The 21957-nt window shown below is 44.8% G+C and overlaps 1 protein-coding gene across 4 annotated transcripts in view; it reads left to right on the top strand.

Annotated features, from left to right (window-relative positions):
* The first annotated feature begins 702 nt into the window (after window positions 1-702).
* Window positions 703-21957, top strand: part of LOC123849865 (phospholipid-transporting ATPase ABCA1) — a 126122-nt gene continuing 104867 nt past the window's right edge. For 2 of the 4 annotated variants that reach the window (XM_064579296.1, XM_064579299.1), the window contains exons 1-2: window positions 806-1038; window positions 20850-21011. In XM_064579296.1, the coding sequence (XP_064435366.1) occupies window positions 20946-21011 (66 nt within the window). In that variant the 5' untranslated portion in view covers window positions 806-1038; window positions 20850-20945. The other 2 variants (XM_064579297.1, XM_064579298.1) reach the window with 2 other exon arrangements.

Raw genomic sequence — 21957 nt, 5'->3', positions numbered from 1 at the left:
ACAAGCTTTGTGTATTTATTACTGGGACTCTGACCAATATAATGAAAACATAAAGGGGACTGGTTCACACTGTTCCTTTTTTTTTTTTTTGCTGCCGCCCACCTCCCCCCAGTTTGCAAAGAGAAGGAGCAAGAGGCTTTTCATTGGCCCTCCCAGGCACCTGGGAGGCCCAGGCTGGGAATCCCAAAGGCAATAAATAAGTCACCTATTGAATACCAAAGTCAGGGTTTGTGGTGGAAAACAAAAACTGCTAATTATCCAGAGGACTGTCCGTCCTCCCCACACCCTGGGCATTTGAAAGGAAAGACTAAAGGGTTGGTGTCCTGCGGTGTTTCGGCCCCCGATCCCTCCGACTGGGTAAAGTAACAAAGGAAAAAAAAAATTGCTGAAGGTAGGAGTTTAGAGGAAGCGATTTCCACTAGTGCAATTGGCCGAAGGGAACGTGGAGGAGACCGTCTCGGGCTCAGCCCCAAGACCCAGGTTTCCCGCTCTTCCTAGGCGGGCGTGCTCGGGCAGGGCGGGGGGCACCCACCCTGGACCCGCGAGGCCAGCAGCACCCCCCCCGCCCCCACTTCCCGCCCTCCGCCCCCAGCCCTGCCGGGAGCAGCGGGACGTCGCCCGTTTAAGGGGCGGGGTGCGGCTCCACGTGCTTTCTGCTGAGTGACTGAACTACATAAACAGAGGCCGGGGAAGGGGGCGGGGAAGGAGGGAGAGAACAGGCTTTGACCGACAGTAACCCTGGCGCTCAGCGCAGCCGAATCTATAAAAGGAACTAGTCGCGGCAAAACCCCGGTAATTCTGAGGGAGAGTGAGTGGGGCAGGGACCCGCTGAGCCCAGCCGACACCTCTCTCCTCGGGCGCAGGTGGGCAGGGAAGGGGGCGCCGCCGGACCGGCGCAGCCAGAGCCAATTTCTCGGGGCCGCTTTGCTCCTCTTTTTTCCTTAAAAAAAAAAAATTTTTTTTTTTCCTTTCCCCCTTCTCCGGAAGGGTTTTTCAAGGGGTGGGGGGAAAAGACGCAAACACCAAAGTGGAAAACAGGTAAGAGGTTCTCCAGTGGCTTGCGCGTTATTGTTTTGTTTCGGGGCCGAGGAGACTCTGGAAAGCGCTGGGTTTCGGGGATTAGTCCGAACCCCCACCTCCTGCAGCGCAAATGGGGCGGGGGCAGTGTAAATGGAGAGGACGTCCTAGGACGGGCTCTAGCGACCCAAAGACGCGGGCGCTGCTGCGCTCGGGGCTCACCCGGCGGTGGAGCCGGGAAGCATCTCTGGGCATGGAGACCCGGGCGCCGTACCGCGGGCGCAGTGCGATGGGGGTTCTGGTCTTACTGGGGGCGCAGATGCCGGGGTGGGAGGTGGGCGGAGAGTGGCAGTAACAGCTCCGAGCGCTTCCCTTTGTTTGGAAGAGCCTGAGCCGGCTGGAAACCCCTCCGGCTACGGGTCGGCCGGCGCCCACCCGGACAAATGCCAGCACTGAGTCCCCAATCCATTCTTTAAGGAGCTGGTCTGAGTTGGGCTCTGACTTGGGGATCGGCCCCGTGCGCCCCCGGACTGGAGTGGCGCGTTCTTGTTCCCCAAGAACTCGACTGGGTGGTGGCCCAAACGGGGTCTGTAGCGCTATTGATCACTTGAGGCCTCGGGGGCTTTGTTTGACTTGGGGGTCCTGCCTCTGGTCTGCGTGCGCTCACCCAGCTGGTGTCCTGGCGCAGCGGGGGGACGCGTTTTGTTCTTTTTAAAAACAAAAGACTTAGAAGAAGAGCCTGCGGAAACCTGGAGCTGAGGTGCCCTTTCCCCCACCCCCCATGCTTCGTGCCCTTTGCTGCTTAGTCTCCTGGGGCGGCCTCAGGCCGGGCACGGATGGGGAAGCTGGGGCGAGCTGGTGCCGGGGAATGACCGGGAGTAACCCCGGCAGGCGGCGCAGAACTCGAAGCTCCGCCGCGGGGCTGGGCCGGGTGGGGGGGGGAGGGAGGGCTGGGCTTGCGCTGCGGGTGGCCCCGCGGGCCTGGCCCGAGCGCCTCCTGGCCGAAAGGCCTGGGGATCGACCCTGTGGCCGGAGGGCGGCCCGGGCTCCCCGAGGGGCTGTCGCTTGCGGGTTCCGACTAAGATCCGGTGAAGACGGGTAGTTGGAGACTGGGAGGCCCGGGGGATCAGGCGGAAAGGCCGTCTGGTTGTTGTTTATGAGAATGGTTCCCGGTTCCCAGACCCTTGTTAACATGAGAAGGTTCTTGGTGTGGGCCAGTGCCCTGGTTGTGTGTAGGTGTCTGTTTTTCAGCACTTAATCTTATAGAAGGAAGTAAACAAGATGTGTGTGTGTGTGTGTGTGTGTGTGAGAGAGAGAGAGAGAGAGAGAGAGACGGAGGGAGAGGGAGGGAGGGAGGGAGAGAGAGATGGGGAGAGAGAAGCGTCTGGCACTAGAAGTAATTGGCCCTTATCTTTTGCAGCATTGATAGCATCAGCTTTTAAAACCCAAAACTCTTATTCAGTGATGCCTCACAAAATGAGTGAGTGGTATATACATTCATGTAAAAGAGGACAAATTTGATATTGTTGGTGATGAAAATCAGCAAGTCACTTGACCCATCTGCCCCCTCCCGCCAACATCTTACAAAATTTTCCAAGTTCAAAAGCAGTTTTACTGGTTCTTTTAACAATAGTTTGGGACCCAAACCTAAGTTTTGATCTTCTTTTCAGACAGAACTTAAATCCTAACTAATAAAGTGCTTAATTTCTCATCTCCCCTTTTATTTCAGCCCATTTTTCCTCATACCTACCACAAAAATAATGGAGGCTTTCTGTTTGAATCATTCCCTTGGGACACTTTTCCCAAATCAAAGAAAGTGTGAAAGCATGGAGAATGTTCTGAAATAGAACCTCTTCAGATAGTATAATAATTCTCAAGTACAAAGTTTCTGATGTCAGCCTGTTCCCCAAGTGCTCCTGTAAAGCAAATAATTCATGATAGAAATTAAAAAAATATTGGATACGCCGAGCAAATTGGTATCTACTTGGAAAAAAAAAAAAACAGCAATAGAATCAGAGTGATCAGACTTAATGATGACCACAGTCCATTTAAGGGACAAGAATTGCTATTCCAGTCAGAGTAATTCCCTTGCAAGAACAGATCTCATGTTCCAGAATGACATACCTGATTTTGAAGGGACCACCTGTGATACGTGTGTCTCCTGTCCTCCTGAGCATTTGAAATCCCAACTCTCCTAAATATTTCAATTTACATCTAAATAGAGGCCTATAATGGACACATTCTTGATTTAGGGCATATTTACAGTTCTGTGAGACAATGGTAAGTCTAGGACTGAAAAAGGGTGGTTAGGGCTTGGTTGTTTTCAACCTCTGCTCTAGGAGGTCCCAATGCTTACATTATTAAAAATGAATGAAATTCAGCAACACAGCTTTTTATTACCTTCTATAGTATTTACCTTATATGGAGAGAAGTTGGAATATTTCCATCAAAAAAATGTTTTTAGGGATCTGTCCTCCCATAAACCAAGTGATTTATGCTAGGTTCGTAGCGATTGAGAATTGTTAATATTTTTGCTATTTCAGTTTTTAGCTCGTAAGGTAATTAAGTGGGCATTACCTTAGACTCTTTAATTATGAATGTTTTGGATATCTAGGAATTACCTGTAGACATGTGGTTTTGTATTTTGTAAAAGTATCTTAAATACTCTTAATCCAAATACATTTTTATTTACTGTCAGGATATTAAATAATTCAAGTAAAATGTTCTTTATGGCTGTTATTCCAGCATCACATTTTATTTTATTTTTTTAAAGATTATTTATTTATTTGACAGAGAGAGACACAGCAAGAGAGGGAACACAAGCAGTGGGAGAGGGAGAAGCAGACTTCCTGCTGAGCAGGGAGCTGATGCGGGCTTGATCCCAGGACCCTGAGATCATGACCTGAGCCAAAGGCAGATACTTAAGGACTGAGCCTCCCAGGCACCCCCCAGCATCATATTTTAAATGACCTTTCTGAAAATTTGTTTTATTTAACTGTTCTGGGAGAGGGCCTTCATAAAAAACTGAGACCCTCTTAATATCTGCATGTGGAAATAATCATAAGTGCCAAAGTTATTGCAATGTTTAATAGACACTATATAACACTGTGCCAAGCACTAATCCAAATGCTTTTCAAATACTAACCAATTTAATCTCTGTAACAATCCCGTTTATTATTCTTACAAATGAAGAAACTGAGAGGTTAACTAACTTTGTCCCTGGTCACACATTTTGCAAGTTGGCAAAACTAAGATTTGAACCCAGCCAGTGAGCCCCAGAGTACTTTAATGCCCATACTAAACTTTGAGGTGGTAACAATTTTAGCTGCTGTAAGCAGAGGACTTTTGAGGATGCTTGTTATGTTTATGGTACAATCATCTGCTAGAGACCTTATCAGACTCTACGGCCTGTATCATATTTCCCTTGTTGCTGGGAGTGGGCCAACCAAATTCTCTTCAGCTTGGGACATAGGTTGCATAGGGGATTGCAACACTATGGAAAGAACAGACAATAAAATTTACTCAACTCGAATTCTTTTCTTGGTTTAAAATGAAAATTTTACTATTGCTGCAGTCAGATATTTGTGAGTAGGTCTATGCTATCAAAATGTTTTCCTGTGTAATACATATAAAATGGAATGGCAGAATATTTGGCTGTAAAAGTCTAAGGAACAAAAGACAAAGGAAAGAGAACTATTAGTTTAGCTGTCAATCCTAACGGGTGAATTTTTTTTTTCTGTTGGTTATAGTACAATACAGTTTCTGCTTGTTCTATCCTTAATTATGTTGTGGACCTTTTGAAATAAGCTATTTCTCTGTTAACTGCCATTACTGTCTAGGAATCAAATTTAGCCATTTCTTAAGGCATCTTCCTTTGAAAGTAAATACAGTTTCAAAGTCTGCTTTATAAAAGTGAATTAAATTGTCATAGCAAATTAGAAATCAGCTCTTAGAAAACATTTCTGCTTGGTTAGAAACAGTTTCATTTATTGTTGATTTACTGGGTGCTGGATGTTGTTTTAAGCATTTTACATGATGATTCAGTTCATTGTCATGAGATCAAGTGAGGGTAGGTACTATTACTCATTTTACAGACGGGGAGACTGAGGTATAGACAGGTTAAGGAGCCTGATCGTGGAGTTTGTTGATTAGTGAAGCTGAGGTTGCCTCTCGGGCAGTTTAGTTTCCATGAATTTACCAATATCCGGGTAAGGACTTTGTCAAAATACCAAGTTTTGACAAAAGAAATAGTAGCAAAAGGCAAAGAGTGATTCACTTTTTCATTTGGTTATTTTCGCCTAAAAATAGTTCCCTGGATAAGTGACCAGCATAGATGTTGTTAGAGAGGTACATTTTAGAAGTATTTGAGGCCAGAGAATGAAAATCTCATATGTAAAATTACTTTCAGATAGAGCTTTCAGTTACTCTGCATTCCGTTAAGATGATAAACTATATTAAAGCAAAGAGCATTTTGCTTTAATTTAACTGCAGGTGCATCACACGTGGTTCCTAGAACAAAATAAAGTTTGAAGTCCTGTCTTTTTCCATTTTGAAAATTTAAGACCTGATTTGAATGTCATCCCTCTCATAAACTGGATTCACTCCTCCCTGCCAACACAAGAGTGAAAACTATCCCCTTCTTTTTTACTCCCATAAGATTGGGTCATGCCATGTGTTTAATTGCATTCTTTTGTTATAGGTAACATTATTTGTATTCCTCTTGAGTGTATGCTTCTCCTTGAGAAGGTCTTTGATTCATTCTCCCCAGTCTTTAATTCAACCCCCTTGATATGAAAGGGGTTCAGTAAAAGCTGACTTGAATGAATCAGACAAAGAGAATGGGAAACTAATGTTTGCTGTATTCTAAAAGACAAATTAGAATGATGGCATAATCACAGAAAAGCATTAGAAATAGAAGTATATGAGAAATAACTGTAGTTAAGTTTAGGTTTATGATAGAGATTGAGCAATTTTAGTACATAGTCAATTTAGACCAGCTTAGTTTTTTTGTAGAACAAACAATTCTGATTCCATTCAGTTTCATTTCTCTTTTTTTGAGGCAGCTGTGATTTGAGAAAATGCTGTCATCTGTGACATTTCACTTTCAAGTACTTTGATTTGCACATTAATTAATTTTTTAAAGTAAGAATGAGATAATTCACTAAGCAATCTAGAATTTAAGTATTTTTTTAAAAAAACAAAATAACCTTTTATGCATAGGATCTTTTCTTTTATTCATTCTCTCTGTGTATGTGTATGTGCGTTTATTTATTTAAGACTCTGCAGCTTTTTCTATGCCAAATCCAACTTCCAAGAAGCATTTGGAAGCCAAAGCATTTTATCTGGCTAGTCTTGGAGTCCAGATGTTTTATCATAACTGGTATTTAGTGTGGGACATTTCCCAGAAAGAGTTTTACATATATAACCAATTAGTGGTTATCATTTATTGGGAGAGGATTTTTAACGATTTTGAGCATATGATGAAAACAATGGATTCTCTTCAGAAAAAATATACATAGCCATGTGCACTCCAAATTTTATGTATAATTACATATAATTATATTTTACATATAATTTCAGAAATCCACTAAAGAGCCATGTGACCTTGGGCAGGTCATTTTACTTTTCCAAGATTTAGGTTCTTGGTTTATAAAATGAAAGCAGAGGAAGCACATGAACCCTTCTTGCATTTACACCCTCCAGCTCTAGGTCTGTATTTAGGAAAAGGATGATTCTTTGATTGGAGCTGCTTAGATAATCCATCCTGCAGGGCATCCCCAGCATTGGTGTTATAGATCATGTGCGTTTCCGGGGGTAGAGAGAACACGCCCAGGGAATGCTTACGAGTATTCCTGATGAGAGTGAAGGTGGCACGAAAAGGTGATGGAAAGAGGGGAAAGTACAGGCAAGAAAGCTGTGGAAATTGCCTGTTTATCTGTGTTAATGGAGGAAGATGTGAATCGTAGAACCAAAAAGGCGTTCTCATCTGAAATGCAAAGGAAGGGGGAGTTGGTTCATCTCAATACATTTCAAGAGAGCAAATATGATTTGGTGAGACATTGTTCTCGTCTCCGCTTCACAACTCTGAAATAAAATATTCATTTGGACTCTCCTGTCCTGGACATCTCCAGTATGGGTATAGGTTTTGCTTCTTACACGCACACCGTAGTCCTGTTAAGCCGTTATGTGGAAAGGAGTGCTGGTGCCCATCAGAGGATGAGAATTGGACTGACCTGGTAAGGATTTTCCTAAATCTTGCGGAAGACTCAAACTGGGGGTAGGTGGGCAGGACACAGAGCTTTCTAAAGCATTGTCCTGAATTTGTTGTTTCAGAGGTCACAACAGATTGGGACCAGCAGGAAGAAGAAGGGAGAAAAAGGAGCAAGAAGTGTTAGGATTGTGGGGGGGGGCACGAGAGGAGGAGAGACTGCGGAGAAGTTGTGTGGGTTTCATATCCCTGTCTACAGTTGCTTTGCAAAATTCCTGAAGGATGTCAGGGTGGGAATAGTTGCTTTTGCCAAGGGTCAAACCAAGCTTGTTTTCTTGAAGAAGCAAGTCCCCAAGGGGCTGGCAGTTTGAAATTGATTGCATCTGGGGTTTAGATGATCTGAGTTTGACGTAAAGGCAACATTCCTTGCAAAGGCCGAGGGTAAGTGAAGACTACAGACTAAGGAGCTTAGATTGACCTGAGCTCCCTTCTCTACCCCCAGACACAGGGCTTTGGGATGGAGGCGGCAGTTTATCTTAGCTGGGGTGAGGTGTGGTCTCTAGCCCTGGAAGAGGGAGGGAAGAGGAAGATAAACGATTAGAAAAATGTGTTAATATACAAAATGTGTTACTATAAAGTGAAATGTGTTAACATACAGAAAATACCGTGAAACTGATACTCATTTTTTCAGCAGATATTTTTTTCAAATACCATGTAAAGTGCAAGGGTGCTGACCAAATGTCAAAAGACTGAGGATCTGCCACCATAATGATATTTAGCTTGGCATTCAGGGCTCTTTGAAACAAGACTCTGACCTATTTTGACAGCTTCATCCTTCATTATAAGAGGATACTTGAACTCAACCGGATTTTTTGCCAGTGATTAGTGTGGCTTAATAACTATTTGTTAACTGAACCTCCCTCCACAGGTTTTTCCTTGTTGTCTCTGACTTGGACTCTAGGAACCCTTTCTTGCTAGTTTTTGGCTTCTCATTGTTCTGGAGTCTCACGTTCATCCTCTATGGTTGCTTTTGTTTGCACTGTGCCCTCTGCTTCTATTCCTCACTGACTGAGATTCTCCCCACCCGCCGTGGGTAGATGAGAGCTCGGCGAGGGCTAGGCCTTCTGCCACGTCACCTCCTGTCTTTGTCACCGAATCTTTGGTAGGCGGCCCATCAGCCACTCATGTTATTTCAGTTGACTCATATTTTTATAATCATCAATGGATTTTTAAAAGTTAACCTTGGGTGGGTCCTCTAAATTGAAAACTGATCACAGTTGCCTCAAATAAAAGGTTATTCATAAAATAGCGTGAAAACAAGTTATTTTTCTCAACAGTCTTGTCTGTAAAATAAACTTGCCTCTCAAAACATGTTAGTGGACTGTGACACTTGTTCTTACTTTGTTAAAAAGCGGAATTGGCCTATGTTAAAGAGGTGCTGAAGAGAAGGCCAAACCCAAACTTTATTCTCCTTAATGTAATTAAAATTTTTGTGAAGGCCAAAAAAGTGCTGAAAAGAAAAAAATTTTTCTCATGGTGTGAGTCAGAGTTTAATACTATGCCTGTCCATCTAAAATCCTCTAAGTGGAATTTGAGTAGCTCTTTTTTTTTTTTTTTTTTTTTAAGATTTTATTTATTTATTTGAGAGCAAGAGAAAGTGAGCTCATGGGGAGGGGAGGGAGGGTCAGAGGGAGAAGCCGACTCTGCTGAGCAGGGAGCCTGATGCGGGACTCAATCCCAGCACCCTGGGATCATGACCTGAGCCGAAGGCAGAGGCTTAACGACTGAGCCACCTGGAATTTGAGTAGCTCTTAAATCCATATTGTGTCACTCTTCTCACATTTGGGGGACTGTTGAGGTTGCCCCATTTTTCAGATGGTGCACCTGTTACAGAGAGTCGTTAAGTAACTTGTTCATGGTTCACATATTTTGCTAATGGCAACGCCTGGGATTCAAACTCAGGTCTGATCCCCAAGCTCCAAGCAGTGTTTTTTTAGATTCAGAATATCTTCTACTCTTGGGTACCTGGGTGGCTCAGTTGGTTAGGCATCTGCCTCAGGCTTGGGTCGTGGTCCCGGGGTTCTGGGATGGAGACCTGCATCGGGCTCCCTGCTCGGCGGGGAGTCTGCTTCTCCCTCTCCTTCTGCTGCTTCTCTTGCTTGGTCTCCCTCTCTCTGTCAAATAAATAAATAAAATATTTAAAAAAAAAAGATTTTCTACTCCAGCCTCTTCATCATCAAGACTTGTTTTCTGTTCTGTGGCTCAGAGTGGTAGAGTGACTTGCCTAGATTCACACTCCAGCAGTCATTAACAGGAAATTAAAAACTTGGCCCCATGTGTCTTTAATCCAGGATTCTTACTACCAGAATTTCGGGTAATATTCACAGTGTCCTTTCAGGAGAGAAAAAAGAAATTGTATCTATAAAAGTCTGTCCTTTTCAGCTTAAAATGGACATTGAATCCTTGAAAATTGGACTGGCCTCATTTACTTATTGTCTGTTGATCCAATTTGAATCTTAAAGGGTTTTTCAACTGTATTTTTTTTTTCCTCTCTCTCTCCAATAAAAATTGCTCCTTGGTTGTAAGTTTGAATCGGAAGGAAATCCCCAAACTTGTGATCTTATTCCTCTGAAGATTGAGTTTTTGCTGGGATCTGCTTCCTTTATGCAAAAGTACAAAACCTTGTGCTAATTTTGGCTGGTTAAGATTAATTGTGATTCAAGGCAGAGTGTTTGTGTGTGTGTGTGTGGGTGTGTGTTTGTATGTGTTTTTTAACTTTAATGATTGTGTTCATTGAATAAGGACCTTGAGTTCAAGAGAAAGAAAGCCTTTGGTCAAGTTGTGTTTATTCAGTTGTCAGTCCTGTTGCAGGATTTGCAAATTCAGTGGAATTAGTGCCATTTTCCAGTTTTCAATCCCAGTCACATTTCACATGATCACAGTGTGGCTTTCTCCTCCTCCGCTGAGCAAATGGAGGGTTGTCCGACAGTTGGTTCGAAGGGCCTTCTACAAGGGGAGTGCTGGTGTCCCTGGGGGCTGCAGGGACCCACCAGGCACTCTGTCCTTTAGGCGGAACTCCATTTGGGGACGCGGTTGCTCACCTGAAGTAGATACTTAACCCATGGCTGCCTGCGAGATGGGATTGTGCAGATATTTAAATGCCACTCTAAAACCACTGTTGAAAAAAGTAGGCTAGCAGGAGTTCTACCCAATAGTTTAGTATTGTTTTCTCCTTGAGCACTTTTTTTTTTTTAAATCTGGCACATAAAATGTTTGATTTACAGTGCTTTCTAGAAGGAATACTCACAATTGTAATAATATTGGAATAATACAAATCTGTTTCCTCTGAGAAGAGCCTCCCAAACCTCAAATAATGGAGTTCGTGTTGCCAGTATTTAAAAAAAAAAGGCTAACATCCTTCAGTTTTTGTTTTTCAGAATCACAAGCATGTAGATTTAAACTTGTGATCTTATTCCTCTTTCTTCTTTTAATTTAGCCAAGCAGCCAGCAACGTGGTTTGTTTGGGTTACTCTAGAGAAGGAGTTCAGTCGTTAAAATTGGGAGGGCGGAGCTTAGACCCTGCACCTCTGGGTCTGGCCTAGGACGCAGTCTGACTTCTCACTTACCTAGTTACCTGGTCCTTGCTGGGCTGCAGAAACAAGCATCTCAGACACGAGACACAAGCCTGCACTGCCTCAAGAGCTGGCTGGTGAAAGAAGGTGTTGTGGACAAGATTGCTGGGTTTGGGCGCATACTTAGTGAGCTAGAACTGGACAAGAGCCTGGAGATTAGATAACTTGTTTTGGCAAAAGTAAAGGGAATAAAGTATTGAGGTGGAAAAATTGTATCCGGGTTTTGCTATGCTTCATTGAGCGCGATTTTGACTTGAGCTTATGGGTGTAGAGTTCAAAAGCCCTGACCCGTGCTGACAGTCTTCTATTTAGGGTTGAGTCCCCAGGGGAGGTGTTCTTGGAGGTGGCATGCTTACAGGGGCTGTAGAGCCTATGTCTGGCAAATTACAGATTCTCCTTTGCTCACATGAACTCAATGAAAATGAACGTCCTTCCCGACAAATTAGAGCGGCTTTGAGGACAACCAAATTAAACACGTTCCAGCCTGAACTTGAGTTTCTCTGAGCACAGCTGGAAATTTTGTCATGCTTTTGGGCTAACTGAACCTTTACTTTCAATGAAATTTCTGATTTGTTATTGTAGCGAACCTGCTTTAATTCTTTTCTCCCATTCCCATTTCAGAAGCCCTCATTCCACAAATGTTTACAGAGCCTGGAGTCCTCCTGGGCATGGGGCTCAGTATGGCAGAGAACAAGATGGTGAGACACAGTGGCTTGCCACACGTCGCTTACAATTTAGCAGGGACCACCTGATACGTCAGTACCCTGGAGAAGATTGTAGGGAGAGCTGAAAAGATGGAGGAAGTATAAGGCCTAGGTAGCAAATAGGGTCGTTGACATTGAGGCCGGAGGAGGTGCGGTGGGAGAGGGAAACTGAGCCAGGTGCTGAGGACTTGGAGGAAGGCAGCAGAGTGCTTGCATGAAGAATAGGAGCTGATTGCCAAGAGTGTGGAGAGAATAGTATAATTGAGTGGTAGGGGCCCCCAAAAGGGGGTTTTATGGTAAAACAATGCCAGAAGCAGTACCAGGATTTCAGGGTCACCCCCCACCCCAACATCTTCCCCTGAGCTGGGCACTGGGGAGAGCTCCAGTTTGTTCTAGAAGGGGAAATAGTACCTTCTGTGAACAAAGAAGAGAGAAGAGAGATTCCTTTAATAAACTGCCCACCTTGTGTGCCCCACCCTTGATGAATGCTTCACCCTGTGAAGTCATCAGCACTAATCATTATAATAGCTACCATTTACTGGACACTTACTTTGTTCCAGGAACTGACTTAATGTTTTGTATACATTATTAGTTCTTTTTTATGGAGAGTATACAGGGGCTCCGAGTCCCTAGGGTCCCAGCGCTGATAAGTAGCAGTCAGGATTCCCACCCGGTTTTCTCTGACTCTGAAACCTCCCTTCTTTCTCTTAGGCCAGTTAATTCAAGAAAATAAGAGTTAAGGATGGTTGGGGGGAGTTTGCTGTAAAGTAGCATAGGCCCAAAGGAAGGGGAAGCCAGTGAAGGGATTTGGGTTTTTCTGCCCACAAATCCTTTGAGCAGTTTTATAAAAATCAACCCTTTAGGCTAGGAGAAGTTTGGACATCTGAAGACGTTGACCCTTCAGAGATGTAAGCCAAACAAAATGGTTTTTGCTGATATAGTCACTAAGCCTTTTATCCTAAAATTCTCTTGGAAAACCCTCCTGCAACACCGATAGGGAGGGAACACGATAGTCAAGATTTTCTGCAAATAGAGGATTGATTACTCATGGAGACTTGCTTGTGTTTCTACAGCTCAGGGTGTTTATGACTTCAATAGTTCCTTCTCTGCAGGCCCATCTTATTTTGGCCTTATGATGGTGGTTAAAGAAAATGTTGACAGGTTGATTTCAACAGGAAAGGTTCTTTTTTCCTATGTCCTAGGACCCTTCCCCCCACACACACACCAGAGAGAAAGCAAATAGTTGTATTGTTTGCTAAAGTCTTCCTTTGAAGGTTGCCCTGTGTTTGTTTAATGGAAATCAGCAGGGGGAGAAGGGCTCTCTCTAACCTTTTGTTAGAATTTCTCCATAATTCTACAACAGTGAAACAAGAACTTGGGTACAGGATGGATTTGCTTTTAGAAACCACAGCTCTTGACAGTTTCAGAAGTCCTGAGACTGTTTTAGCTAGTAGCAACCGCCATGTCGAGAGTGATAACTAGGATCTTCGGTTGTCCAAATACCAGTGACATGATAGAAATAGATTTAAACCTTGTGAGTCTCCTTTACAATGGAATCATTGACAACAGGAGGAATAATGCTTCTCCAAGGCTAGTTACGGATTTAATAGCGTTCGTGGATCTCTTTCGAAGTTTTTATGTATTCATTTATGTGTTCATTTCATAGCCCTCATTTTGAAATTAGCTGTTAGCAGATACTTTTGTCCAGGAAATTGAATATGTATTCCTCTGTAGACTAAATATTAGTAATAATCAAGTGTGATGCATTTGGTACTTTTAAAAAAGGTCTCCCGAAGCCACAGATGTTAGAATTGATCAAATTCATTGGATCTATATTTTAAAAATGGGTATTGTGATAGCAGAGCCTCTTCTAGAATGATCGAAATCTTCCAGAATGATAGACTGGCTTCCTTTTATCCTTGACTTTTTACCTTGGAGGATTTCTTACATCTTTTTGCTCCTCAAATTTGAGTATTAACATGTTACGGTTTAAGTAGGAACACACCCTCAGCGGTGGCTGAGTGCCCACATGTGGCCTTTCTGCAGGCTTCTAAAGTCCTAATGACAATTAAGCGCAGTTGCACTAAGTCTGTGGGTCCACAGGATGGTTGGGAAGTGCGAGGGGTGGAATTTAGGGGCTTAGCTAGAATGGCTCTACGGGTAGAGAGCTCGGTGGCATCTGGAGACCAGAGAAGTTAAATTGAGGCAGTCAAATGCACTTCAGGCTTACTAAAGCTCCCCAGGGTCAGCAGGGGAGAAGTCACAGTCCAAACCCCCTCCTCCCACCGCAGCAGCCCTGTCCTGTCTTCAGTCTTGGGTGCAGTTAGCCTGTGGCAGCCCGGTTTTCTGACTGTCAGTAATCTCATTAGCCTTTTCCCTGAATGTAGCTACTGATCCAGAGCCATATGCTCAGAGAGATGCAGTTAAAGAAAAGACCTTTTCCAAAGCAAGCATGCTCTGTTGGGCTTACGGGTTTCCTATCCTAATTTTACAGGACCCCCCACATCTCTCTGGACATGAGGGGGCATCAACATCTGTGGTTCTTGCTCTTGTATCAACATCTCATGAATAGGCAATCAGTTAAGCTTTACTGCCAACTCATTTTCAGTTCGTATGTGATATGGTTAAATCCCACCTGAAATCTACCTGCTGCTTTGTAGGTTACTGGCTGGCTGTTTATTGACATAAGACATCTAGATACGTTTTGTCAGGAGAGGTGGTAAGCTGTTGTCACAAATTTCAACATCTGTCTCACTCCTAGTAACTATGTAGACATTTGTCAATGAAGTAGAACATACACTTTATTTATTTGTTTATTTATTTATTTAAAATTTAGAGAACTAATGGTGAGAAGACCACTGTTTTGGAAAAATGAAAACTAGTTGCTGACTGCATATTCTGGGTATATGAACTATTTGGGTAGAACTTGCAAGAAAAATGTGTTCCGGAGAATAAACAGAACCGTGGGAGAAATATGATAGTGGGAAAGAGCATATAATAGTTACTGAAAAAAAGTTACTTCTTGAGAAATGTGGGGGCAGCTCTAACTCTCCGGGTTGAATCTGGGCAAGTCATTTGCTTTTTGGAGGCTTCAGCTTCTCTATAACGTTGGGGCAGGGGTGTGACAGGAACGAGTCTCCAAAACCACATCGAACTCTATCTGCTCACGAGACCATTGGCTGGAGTAGGGCCTTGTGAGGGCTTGTTCTCTTCTGCCTAGAGGGGCCAACTTCTCTGCCCCAATGGGAAGTGGTGTCTCTGCCAGGTCCCTGCCTGAGGATGGTCCTCCTCTGGCACATGCCTTGGCTGAGGGGTGGTGTCCCACTACCCCCCCTTCCTGTGCCCCGCCGTCCCGCCGTAGATGGAAGCTCAGCTCTATGGCTGCAAGGCCCAGCTTCATGTGCTCCCAGTGTTCTTGCTGGAAGGAAAACCACCAACCAACCCTTTAGTAACTGCCGAGACTAGGAGGAGTTCCTGGCAGCAGTGCAAACATGTGCATTTTTGTCCCCCCCCCGTTATGTTTCCGTAGACAGATTTAACGCTTGAGAACGGTAGAAGGCAGTCACGGGAAGTAGTTCCTGTTTTTCTCTTGGCTTTGCCAAGTGGGGAAGAAACCCTCCTACCTTGTCTTTTTAGCAGGACTTCCTCTTTCTCTCCCCTTGTTTCTACTTTATATTTCCCATCGCTTTTTGAAACCTATACGTGACGTTCAAAAGTGCCACAGGTTTTGGTGAGGAAACGGGTGGGTGGGAGAGCAGTGGGGTAGGTGCTGACTGGGGTTCTATACTTTCCTCTTCACACCAAGCTTCCTGTAAACCTGTAATTATAGTTTTGTTTTTTCTTTTGTCAGCGTCACTGAGTCTGTCTGACATTCTGGCTTTTGGTTTGGGGAAAAGTTGAAAGAATTCACCATCGCAGCTGTCATCTGGTGACCCTTTTGCCAGCAGCACAACCCAGTGTCATTTCACTGTCCTAAAGGCACTTCCTCAGAAAGGACTTACCCCTCTCCCCCATACTCTCCCCTGACTCTGCTTTCTTTTTCTTCATTACTCCTGCTACCCACTGCCTTAACAACCCATGCGATTTGTCTGTCTTCCACCTAGAATAGAAGTTCCACAAGAGCAAGAACTTTGCCTCTTTTGTTCACTGCAGAATCTCCAGTGTCTAGAACTGCACCTGGCACATAATAGGCACTTAATAAATATTTATTGTGCTAATGAGACCCTCGCAGAGTGAAGGCTTCCTTGTTCGTGGAATGAATATGCAGTGAATATTTTATCCACTGTTCACCTTGCTAGTGAATCACACAATAATCAGACTTTATACTATACAGTTCTCAGATCCTCCCAGGCGTGACTGGACTTGTGGAGTAGATTAACTATTATAATGGAAGGCAGGTGATTTTTTGGGGGAGGGGGTCAGGTTATTGATGTAGAATTTGCATAGAATTACATTTACCCTTTTAAAGTGTACAGTTTGATGAGTTTTGATAAATGTCTATAGTTGTATAACAACTACCACGATCATGATATAGAATATTTCCATCACTCAGTGCTCCTTTTGCAATCTATTTTCACCTCCACCCACTACCAGGGATCTGTACTCATTGTTTTACCTTTTCAGAATGTCATGTAGATGGGAGTCCTATGGTAGGCAGTTGCTTGTGTCTTATGTATTTCCCTTAGCATACGGCTTTTGAGATTCATCCGTGCTGTTCTTTGTTTATTGCTGAGGAGTATTCCATTTTAATTTATCCCTTAGTTGATGGACATTTGGGTTATTTTCAGTTTTGGCTATTCCATGAGACTTCTATAAACATTCACACACAAGTCTTTGTGTGAACATAGGCCCTCCTATCTTTTGGGTAAATACCTAGCATGAGGTGGCTGGGCTGTGTCATAAGTCTGTGTGTAACTTTACAAGAAGTTGCCAAACTGTTTTACAAAGTATCTGTTCCATTTTACATTCCCATAAGCAATATATAAGAGTTCCAGTTGCTTCACATCCTTGCTAGCACTTCAAAATTTTAAAAATCTTAATACTTCCAGCAGATGTGTAGAAGTATTTCATTGTGGTCTTAATTTGCATGTCTCTGCAACAAATGATGTTGAGCACGTTTGCTTATTTGAGAAGGCTATGTTTTAGCAGTCTGTTGTATTCTCTAGATACTAATAATTTTATAATATCAGTGGCATTTGAAGTGAAAATTTCTTTAAAAAATTGGTTAAAGATTTGAAAAGTCATGGATCACCCGGGTTGCTCAGTCAGTTAAGTGTCCAGCTCTTGATCTCAGCTTAGGTCTTGATTTCAGGGTCATGAGTTCAAGCCCCACACTGGGCTCCACACTGGGCATGGAGCCATCCTAAAAACAAACAGAAGATTTGAAAAGTCACTTCCTCTAGGTCCATACTGTACAAAAGAAGGTGAGGGTGTGGAAACTATGTTACATTTTGGCAAAGGATGGTCCACCTGAGTGACTGATGACAACAGCCAGAGAGGGAGAGCACCTAGGACTTGAGCATGGAGATTGGCAGAAGGCAGATTTCATGGCTCTGCTAGCCTTGGGACGGCTTGCTCGTCCTTAGGTAAACCTGGTGTTTGTGGGAAGTAGACCTCGATTTAATTGCATTTTCCCGAATGCCCCAGGAGTCACCTGGGAAAGCTCAACAGTCCTTTGTGGCCGGGGAGTGTTTGGTAGAAGCCTGCTGAACCTAGAGCTCCCTCTCTGGGGACAATTTGCCGGAATCAGTTAATCAAGCTTGAGAAATCAGTTACTGCAGGTCCAGGAATGCCACCACCCTGACATTCTGAAACCCTATTTCTCTTGTCCCTCTCTTAATTAATTAAGCAAACATTCCCTGACTGCTTACCGCATGCCAGGTACTAGGAAAACAGTGATGAAGAGAACAGGAATGGTCCCTGCAGACTCAGAATGTGAGAGAAATGCTTCAAGGGAAAACAGAGGCAGCCCTGGGAGCACCCAGGAGGGGCTCCTAACCCAGCTGTCAGTGCAGGGGAGGTCATCAGGGCAGGATCCCAGGCAAGAGGCAGCTAAATGGAGACCTAAGATTGAGGAAGAGTTAGCCAGGCTGACAGTGCTGGGAGAAAGGGAAGGGTTTCCAGGATAGGGAAGACACCAAGGAGTCCCAGTGGTAGGAGAGAGTGTGGCCCATTCAGAGCCCGTAAGTAGTTTCTTCTGGGCACGGTTTAGAAGGTGGGAGCAGCGCGAGAGAAGTAGGAATCACCAGGGAGACTGGCTAAACCACGACACAGATTGGACCTCATCCTCAGGGCGGTGGGGAGCCGGCCAAGCATTCTAAGAGGGGGAATAGCATATGTGGATTTACAGTTTAATCGAGGAACTGGAGCTGCTTTGTGGTAAATGGATGGGAGGGGGACAAGACTGGAGGCAGGGACACCGGTGAATTGGCTACTGTGGTCACCCAGGAGTGGGATGAGAGTGGCCTGTTGACTGGCGGCGATAGTGAAGTAGGAGCCTTTCCAGCCAGTAACTGGAAATGTGCATAAGGGCAGGAGCAAGTGTGGGACTGACTTTGAAACATTGAGAAATCTGGTACATAGTACTGCATTCTTTTTGGTTTTGGTTTATTTGTTCACTTCCTTGGAAAACTGATGTAGAAATGTCCCTTTGGCTTCAGTTACCTGAGCAGAGGGGTTTGGGCATTGCCAAACCCTCCTTTGTGGACAGAATTGCTCCAGCAGCGATCGCTATGTTCTAAAGTGGAAGGAGGGAATTATGCAGGAGGCCAGGGCCATGCTAAGGTGCGTGGCGGATTTGGGGGAGGAAGCCTACCTGCTTGTACCCAGCAAAGCCAGAGCAGTGCTGCGCTGGGCTACTTCTTCCTAAGAACCTTCTCTGTATGTCTCTTGGAGGGTCCCTCGGCCCAGAACCCTTGTCTGGAGATCCAGAAACTCTACTTCCGGGAAAATAGTCTCCAAAAAAACCTCTTCCAGGCCTTTCTCAACTCATGCACTCTATCAAGGTGTGTCTTCTTTTCCTCTAAGATTTTCCACTCAGATTGGGCGGGGGGTGGTTTTGGTGCTCTGGTTTGGCCATGGGGGTCTCTAACACTAGGCTATTTAGATTTTATCTTTCCTACTTGGTTCCTCCTATCTTTCCAGAAACCCATGATGGGTTTGCTAGAAGTAATGGAATAGAAATGAATGCTTGGACAGAACATAACCATTGCTCTGTTAGAAGGTACTGATAGAACAGAGAGGTGGGGGGAAGGGAACTCATTTCTTTGGCATTTACAGTACGCCATGTACTGTGTCAGGAATTTATGTATATATTTTCTCATTTAGTTCTTCAAACATCATGCAAGGTAGGTATTGTCATCTGCATTTTTTTGATGAGGAAATTGATGCTGAATATAAAGGCTTGGCCAAGGGCACATAGTTGGGAAGCTGGGGCTAATTCCTACTGGGGCTCTTTCTGCTACATTAATTGTCCTTTTTAAATTACAGACTTGCATTCCAGCCTCCTCACTGTTACCTTGGGGATCTGAAAAGATTCATGTAGCTTCTAAATCAACCAGGTGATTCCTGGAGAGCAGCTTTTGCATGAGAAAAATCTAGCTAATTATTTATTTCAGTATTTCTGGAAGGTAGGCCCTATCCTAGGCCACTTACAAAACAGTTTGGGATTACAAACATGTCTCATAGTGGCATCCTGGCTCTCCAGTGCCTGGGAGGTCAGTTGACATCTTTAAACAACAAATTGGGAACAGAACCGAGGCATTGCTGATTTAACTCTTCTTTTGGGGGTGAGAAATTTTGGGGGCCTGTGTCCTAGAGATTTGCTGGGCAAATGACAAAGAAAAGAAATAGGTCCTAAAGCTTGAATATTTTGGAGGAATTCCCGATTTGTTGGATTGTCAATGAATGAATTAAAATACATAATGTAATAGTAGGGTCACTCCTTCTCAGGCACTGAAAACTCCCTCCAATCTCTTTTCTTCTCTAGAGGTTTTAAATGCAAGTCCTTGAGGGGTAGGGGACAAAAGAGTAAAATCCTGCTAGAGGCTGAGCTTTGCATTGAGATCTCATTTGGACTCACAGATTTTTAGTCCAATACTTGGTTTTGTACTGGTAAGTGGTCACTGCATTCATTCTTTTTGCTGTTTGTTCCTCATGCCTAATATCCCACTTCCACCTCTGCCCCACTTGGGGCCACAAGCATAAACTGAGCGATTTAGAAGTAAAGCTGGTTTCTGGTTTCTGCCCAAAGTTCATGACTACCAGGTGCCCTCAGGGCCCAGCTTTGACCTGTGTGTCCCTCCCTTCTTCTTCTACTTTTCACTTTCTGCCCCTTCCCCACCTTCTAATTTTAGCACAGCTAGTTAATATAAATTCCTGCATTTAGTAAGTACAGTTGTTGAGTGGGCAGCTGGGACACACAGAATGTTGTACCCCCATGTATGAGAACCATCCCTGCCCCCAGCATGGGGAAGCAGTCCTCCAAGGAGGTACCCGCGGCACCTGACACGGAGTAGCGGGCTCCCGTGTGCAGGTGCAGGTGGAACAGAGCCAGGGTGTGCATACGGCTGGGCAGTGGGAGCTTGTTGCTTTCACAGGTGATGCTCTCCGCCTGCCTTAGCCGACTTGTTTCTCCACGGGGAACTGTTTTCTTTCCACAGGCATGCAGCGCTGGGATTGTCCCCATCACCTGGGAACCAGGTGTCAGTGGCACTTCCTTGGTGTTTCTTCACCGTCTTCTAAGACGCACTTTCTAGATTGGGAAACTGCTTTCTCGATGGTGCCATTTATCATTTGAAGGACACAACTGTGTGGCCAGATGAAAATGTAGTCCGCAGCAAATTTTCAAGGAATAGCATAAATTACTGCAGGGCTGAGGCAGAGTTTATAAATGTGGTTAACATTTTATGTGAAGGGAGGCATTTTCTTGGAGAGGTGAGGCAGGTCTTTGGGATCCAGGATGCCATTTCCAACCTCAGTGTTTTGACCAAACACTCAAGTCTGTTTTCATAAGTGCGCTTGTCACTCCCAGACGATCACACCAATGGAGCTAAAATGGTTAGGATTATAATGACTGGCTTCCAGCCTGCTGCCAGAAAGCTTCCAGAGTCCCCGTTTACTGGAGAACCCCGAAGCCAAAGGTTGGGGACTCGGGACTTCCTGGGAGCAGTGAGGACACGGATCCGGGTATTGAGGTCTCAGGTGAGGGGGCTGGAGTAACAGCCCTCACTGGTGTCTGGCTTTGCCGCAATTGCTGATCGCGCTCTCCCCTCCTGCTTTATCTTTCAGTTAATGACCAGCCACAGCGGCCCTGCATGAGCTGCGGCCACAGTCTCCACGGGCTCCTGAGCCACACGCGCTGCGGGGGGCGCTCGCGGAGGTAACATGGCTTATTGGCCTCAGTTGAGGTTGCTGCTGTGGAAGAACCTCACTTTCAGAAGAAGACAAACTGTAAGCCTGGGTCTCTCCGGTTCGGGGAAGGGGCGGGGTTTTCCCCACTTTTCTTCATGGTTTTGAGTTGGGGGTTGGAGGAGGGAGGAGAGGGAATCTTCTTGGTTTTCTCAGAGGGACCGAATGAATTTGGCCCTGGTGGGCACAGGTCCCTGTGGTCCTGAAATAGCCCTGTTGCTTATCGGAGAGGGAAGGTCAGCAGCCAGGCAGAAACGTTAGCTTTAGTATGTGTGCCTAGTGCCCAGGCATGAGTTCTGACTTCTGGAATCTGGCACAGAGTTGCCCCTGACCGTCCCACTCTTTCCCTTTGCTGCAGCCCTGGGGGCCACCTGGCTCTCCAAGAGCACCCGAGGGCCCTGTATTTCTGGGAGGTGGGAATGAAGTGAGTTAACGGCCCAGCTCTTAGGGAGAGACTGGATCTCTTCGTGTCAGTGTGGACTCTCTCAGCTCGGACTGCTAGCCTGGAGGAATATAAAATTAAGATTTGTTTGATTTCTCTGGAGTGTTCTAAGCCACTCACTTCCTGGATGGGACACAGAATTCTTTGCGTAATCGTGAGAAGATCATCTTTAATGCTCTGGTGAATGGTATTTTTACGAGGAGGAAGGGGAAGGCTGTGAGGCATGGTGAGCTCCCTGAAGCTCAGACATCAGCTCTTGGCTTGTCTATTTCCGAACACTCTTGGACACACCCCATCTAGTCTCCTGGGTTTAGCTGCACTGCTCTGTAGTTGGCTTCTTTTTTTTTTCCTTAAAGATTTATTTATTTATTTTAGAGAGAAAGCACGTGCAGGGGCTGTGGGCAGAGGGAGAAGGAGAGAGAATCTCAAGCAGACTCCCCTGCTGAGTGCAGAGCCCAACATGGGGCTCTCTCTCACAACCCTGAGATCATGACTTGAGCCGAAATCAAGAGGCGGACACCCAACCGATTGAGCCACCCAGCCAAC

Source organism: Mirounga angustirostris, unplaced genomic scaffold (genome assembly GCF_029215605.1).
Source record: "Mirounga angustirostris isolate CCGP_5_RB_7025 unplaced genomic scaffold, mMirAng1.0.hap1 SCAF_15, whole genome shotgun sequence".
Lineage (NCBI taxonomy): Eukaryota > Metazoa > Chordata > Mammalia > Carnivora > Phocidae > Mirounga > Mirounga angustirostris.
This window is presented reverse-complemented; position numbering and strand designations above follow the sequence as displayed.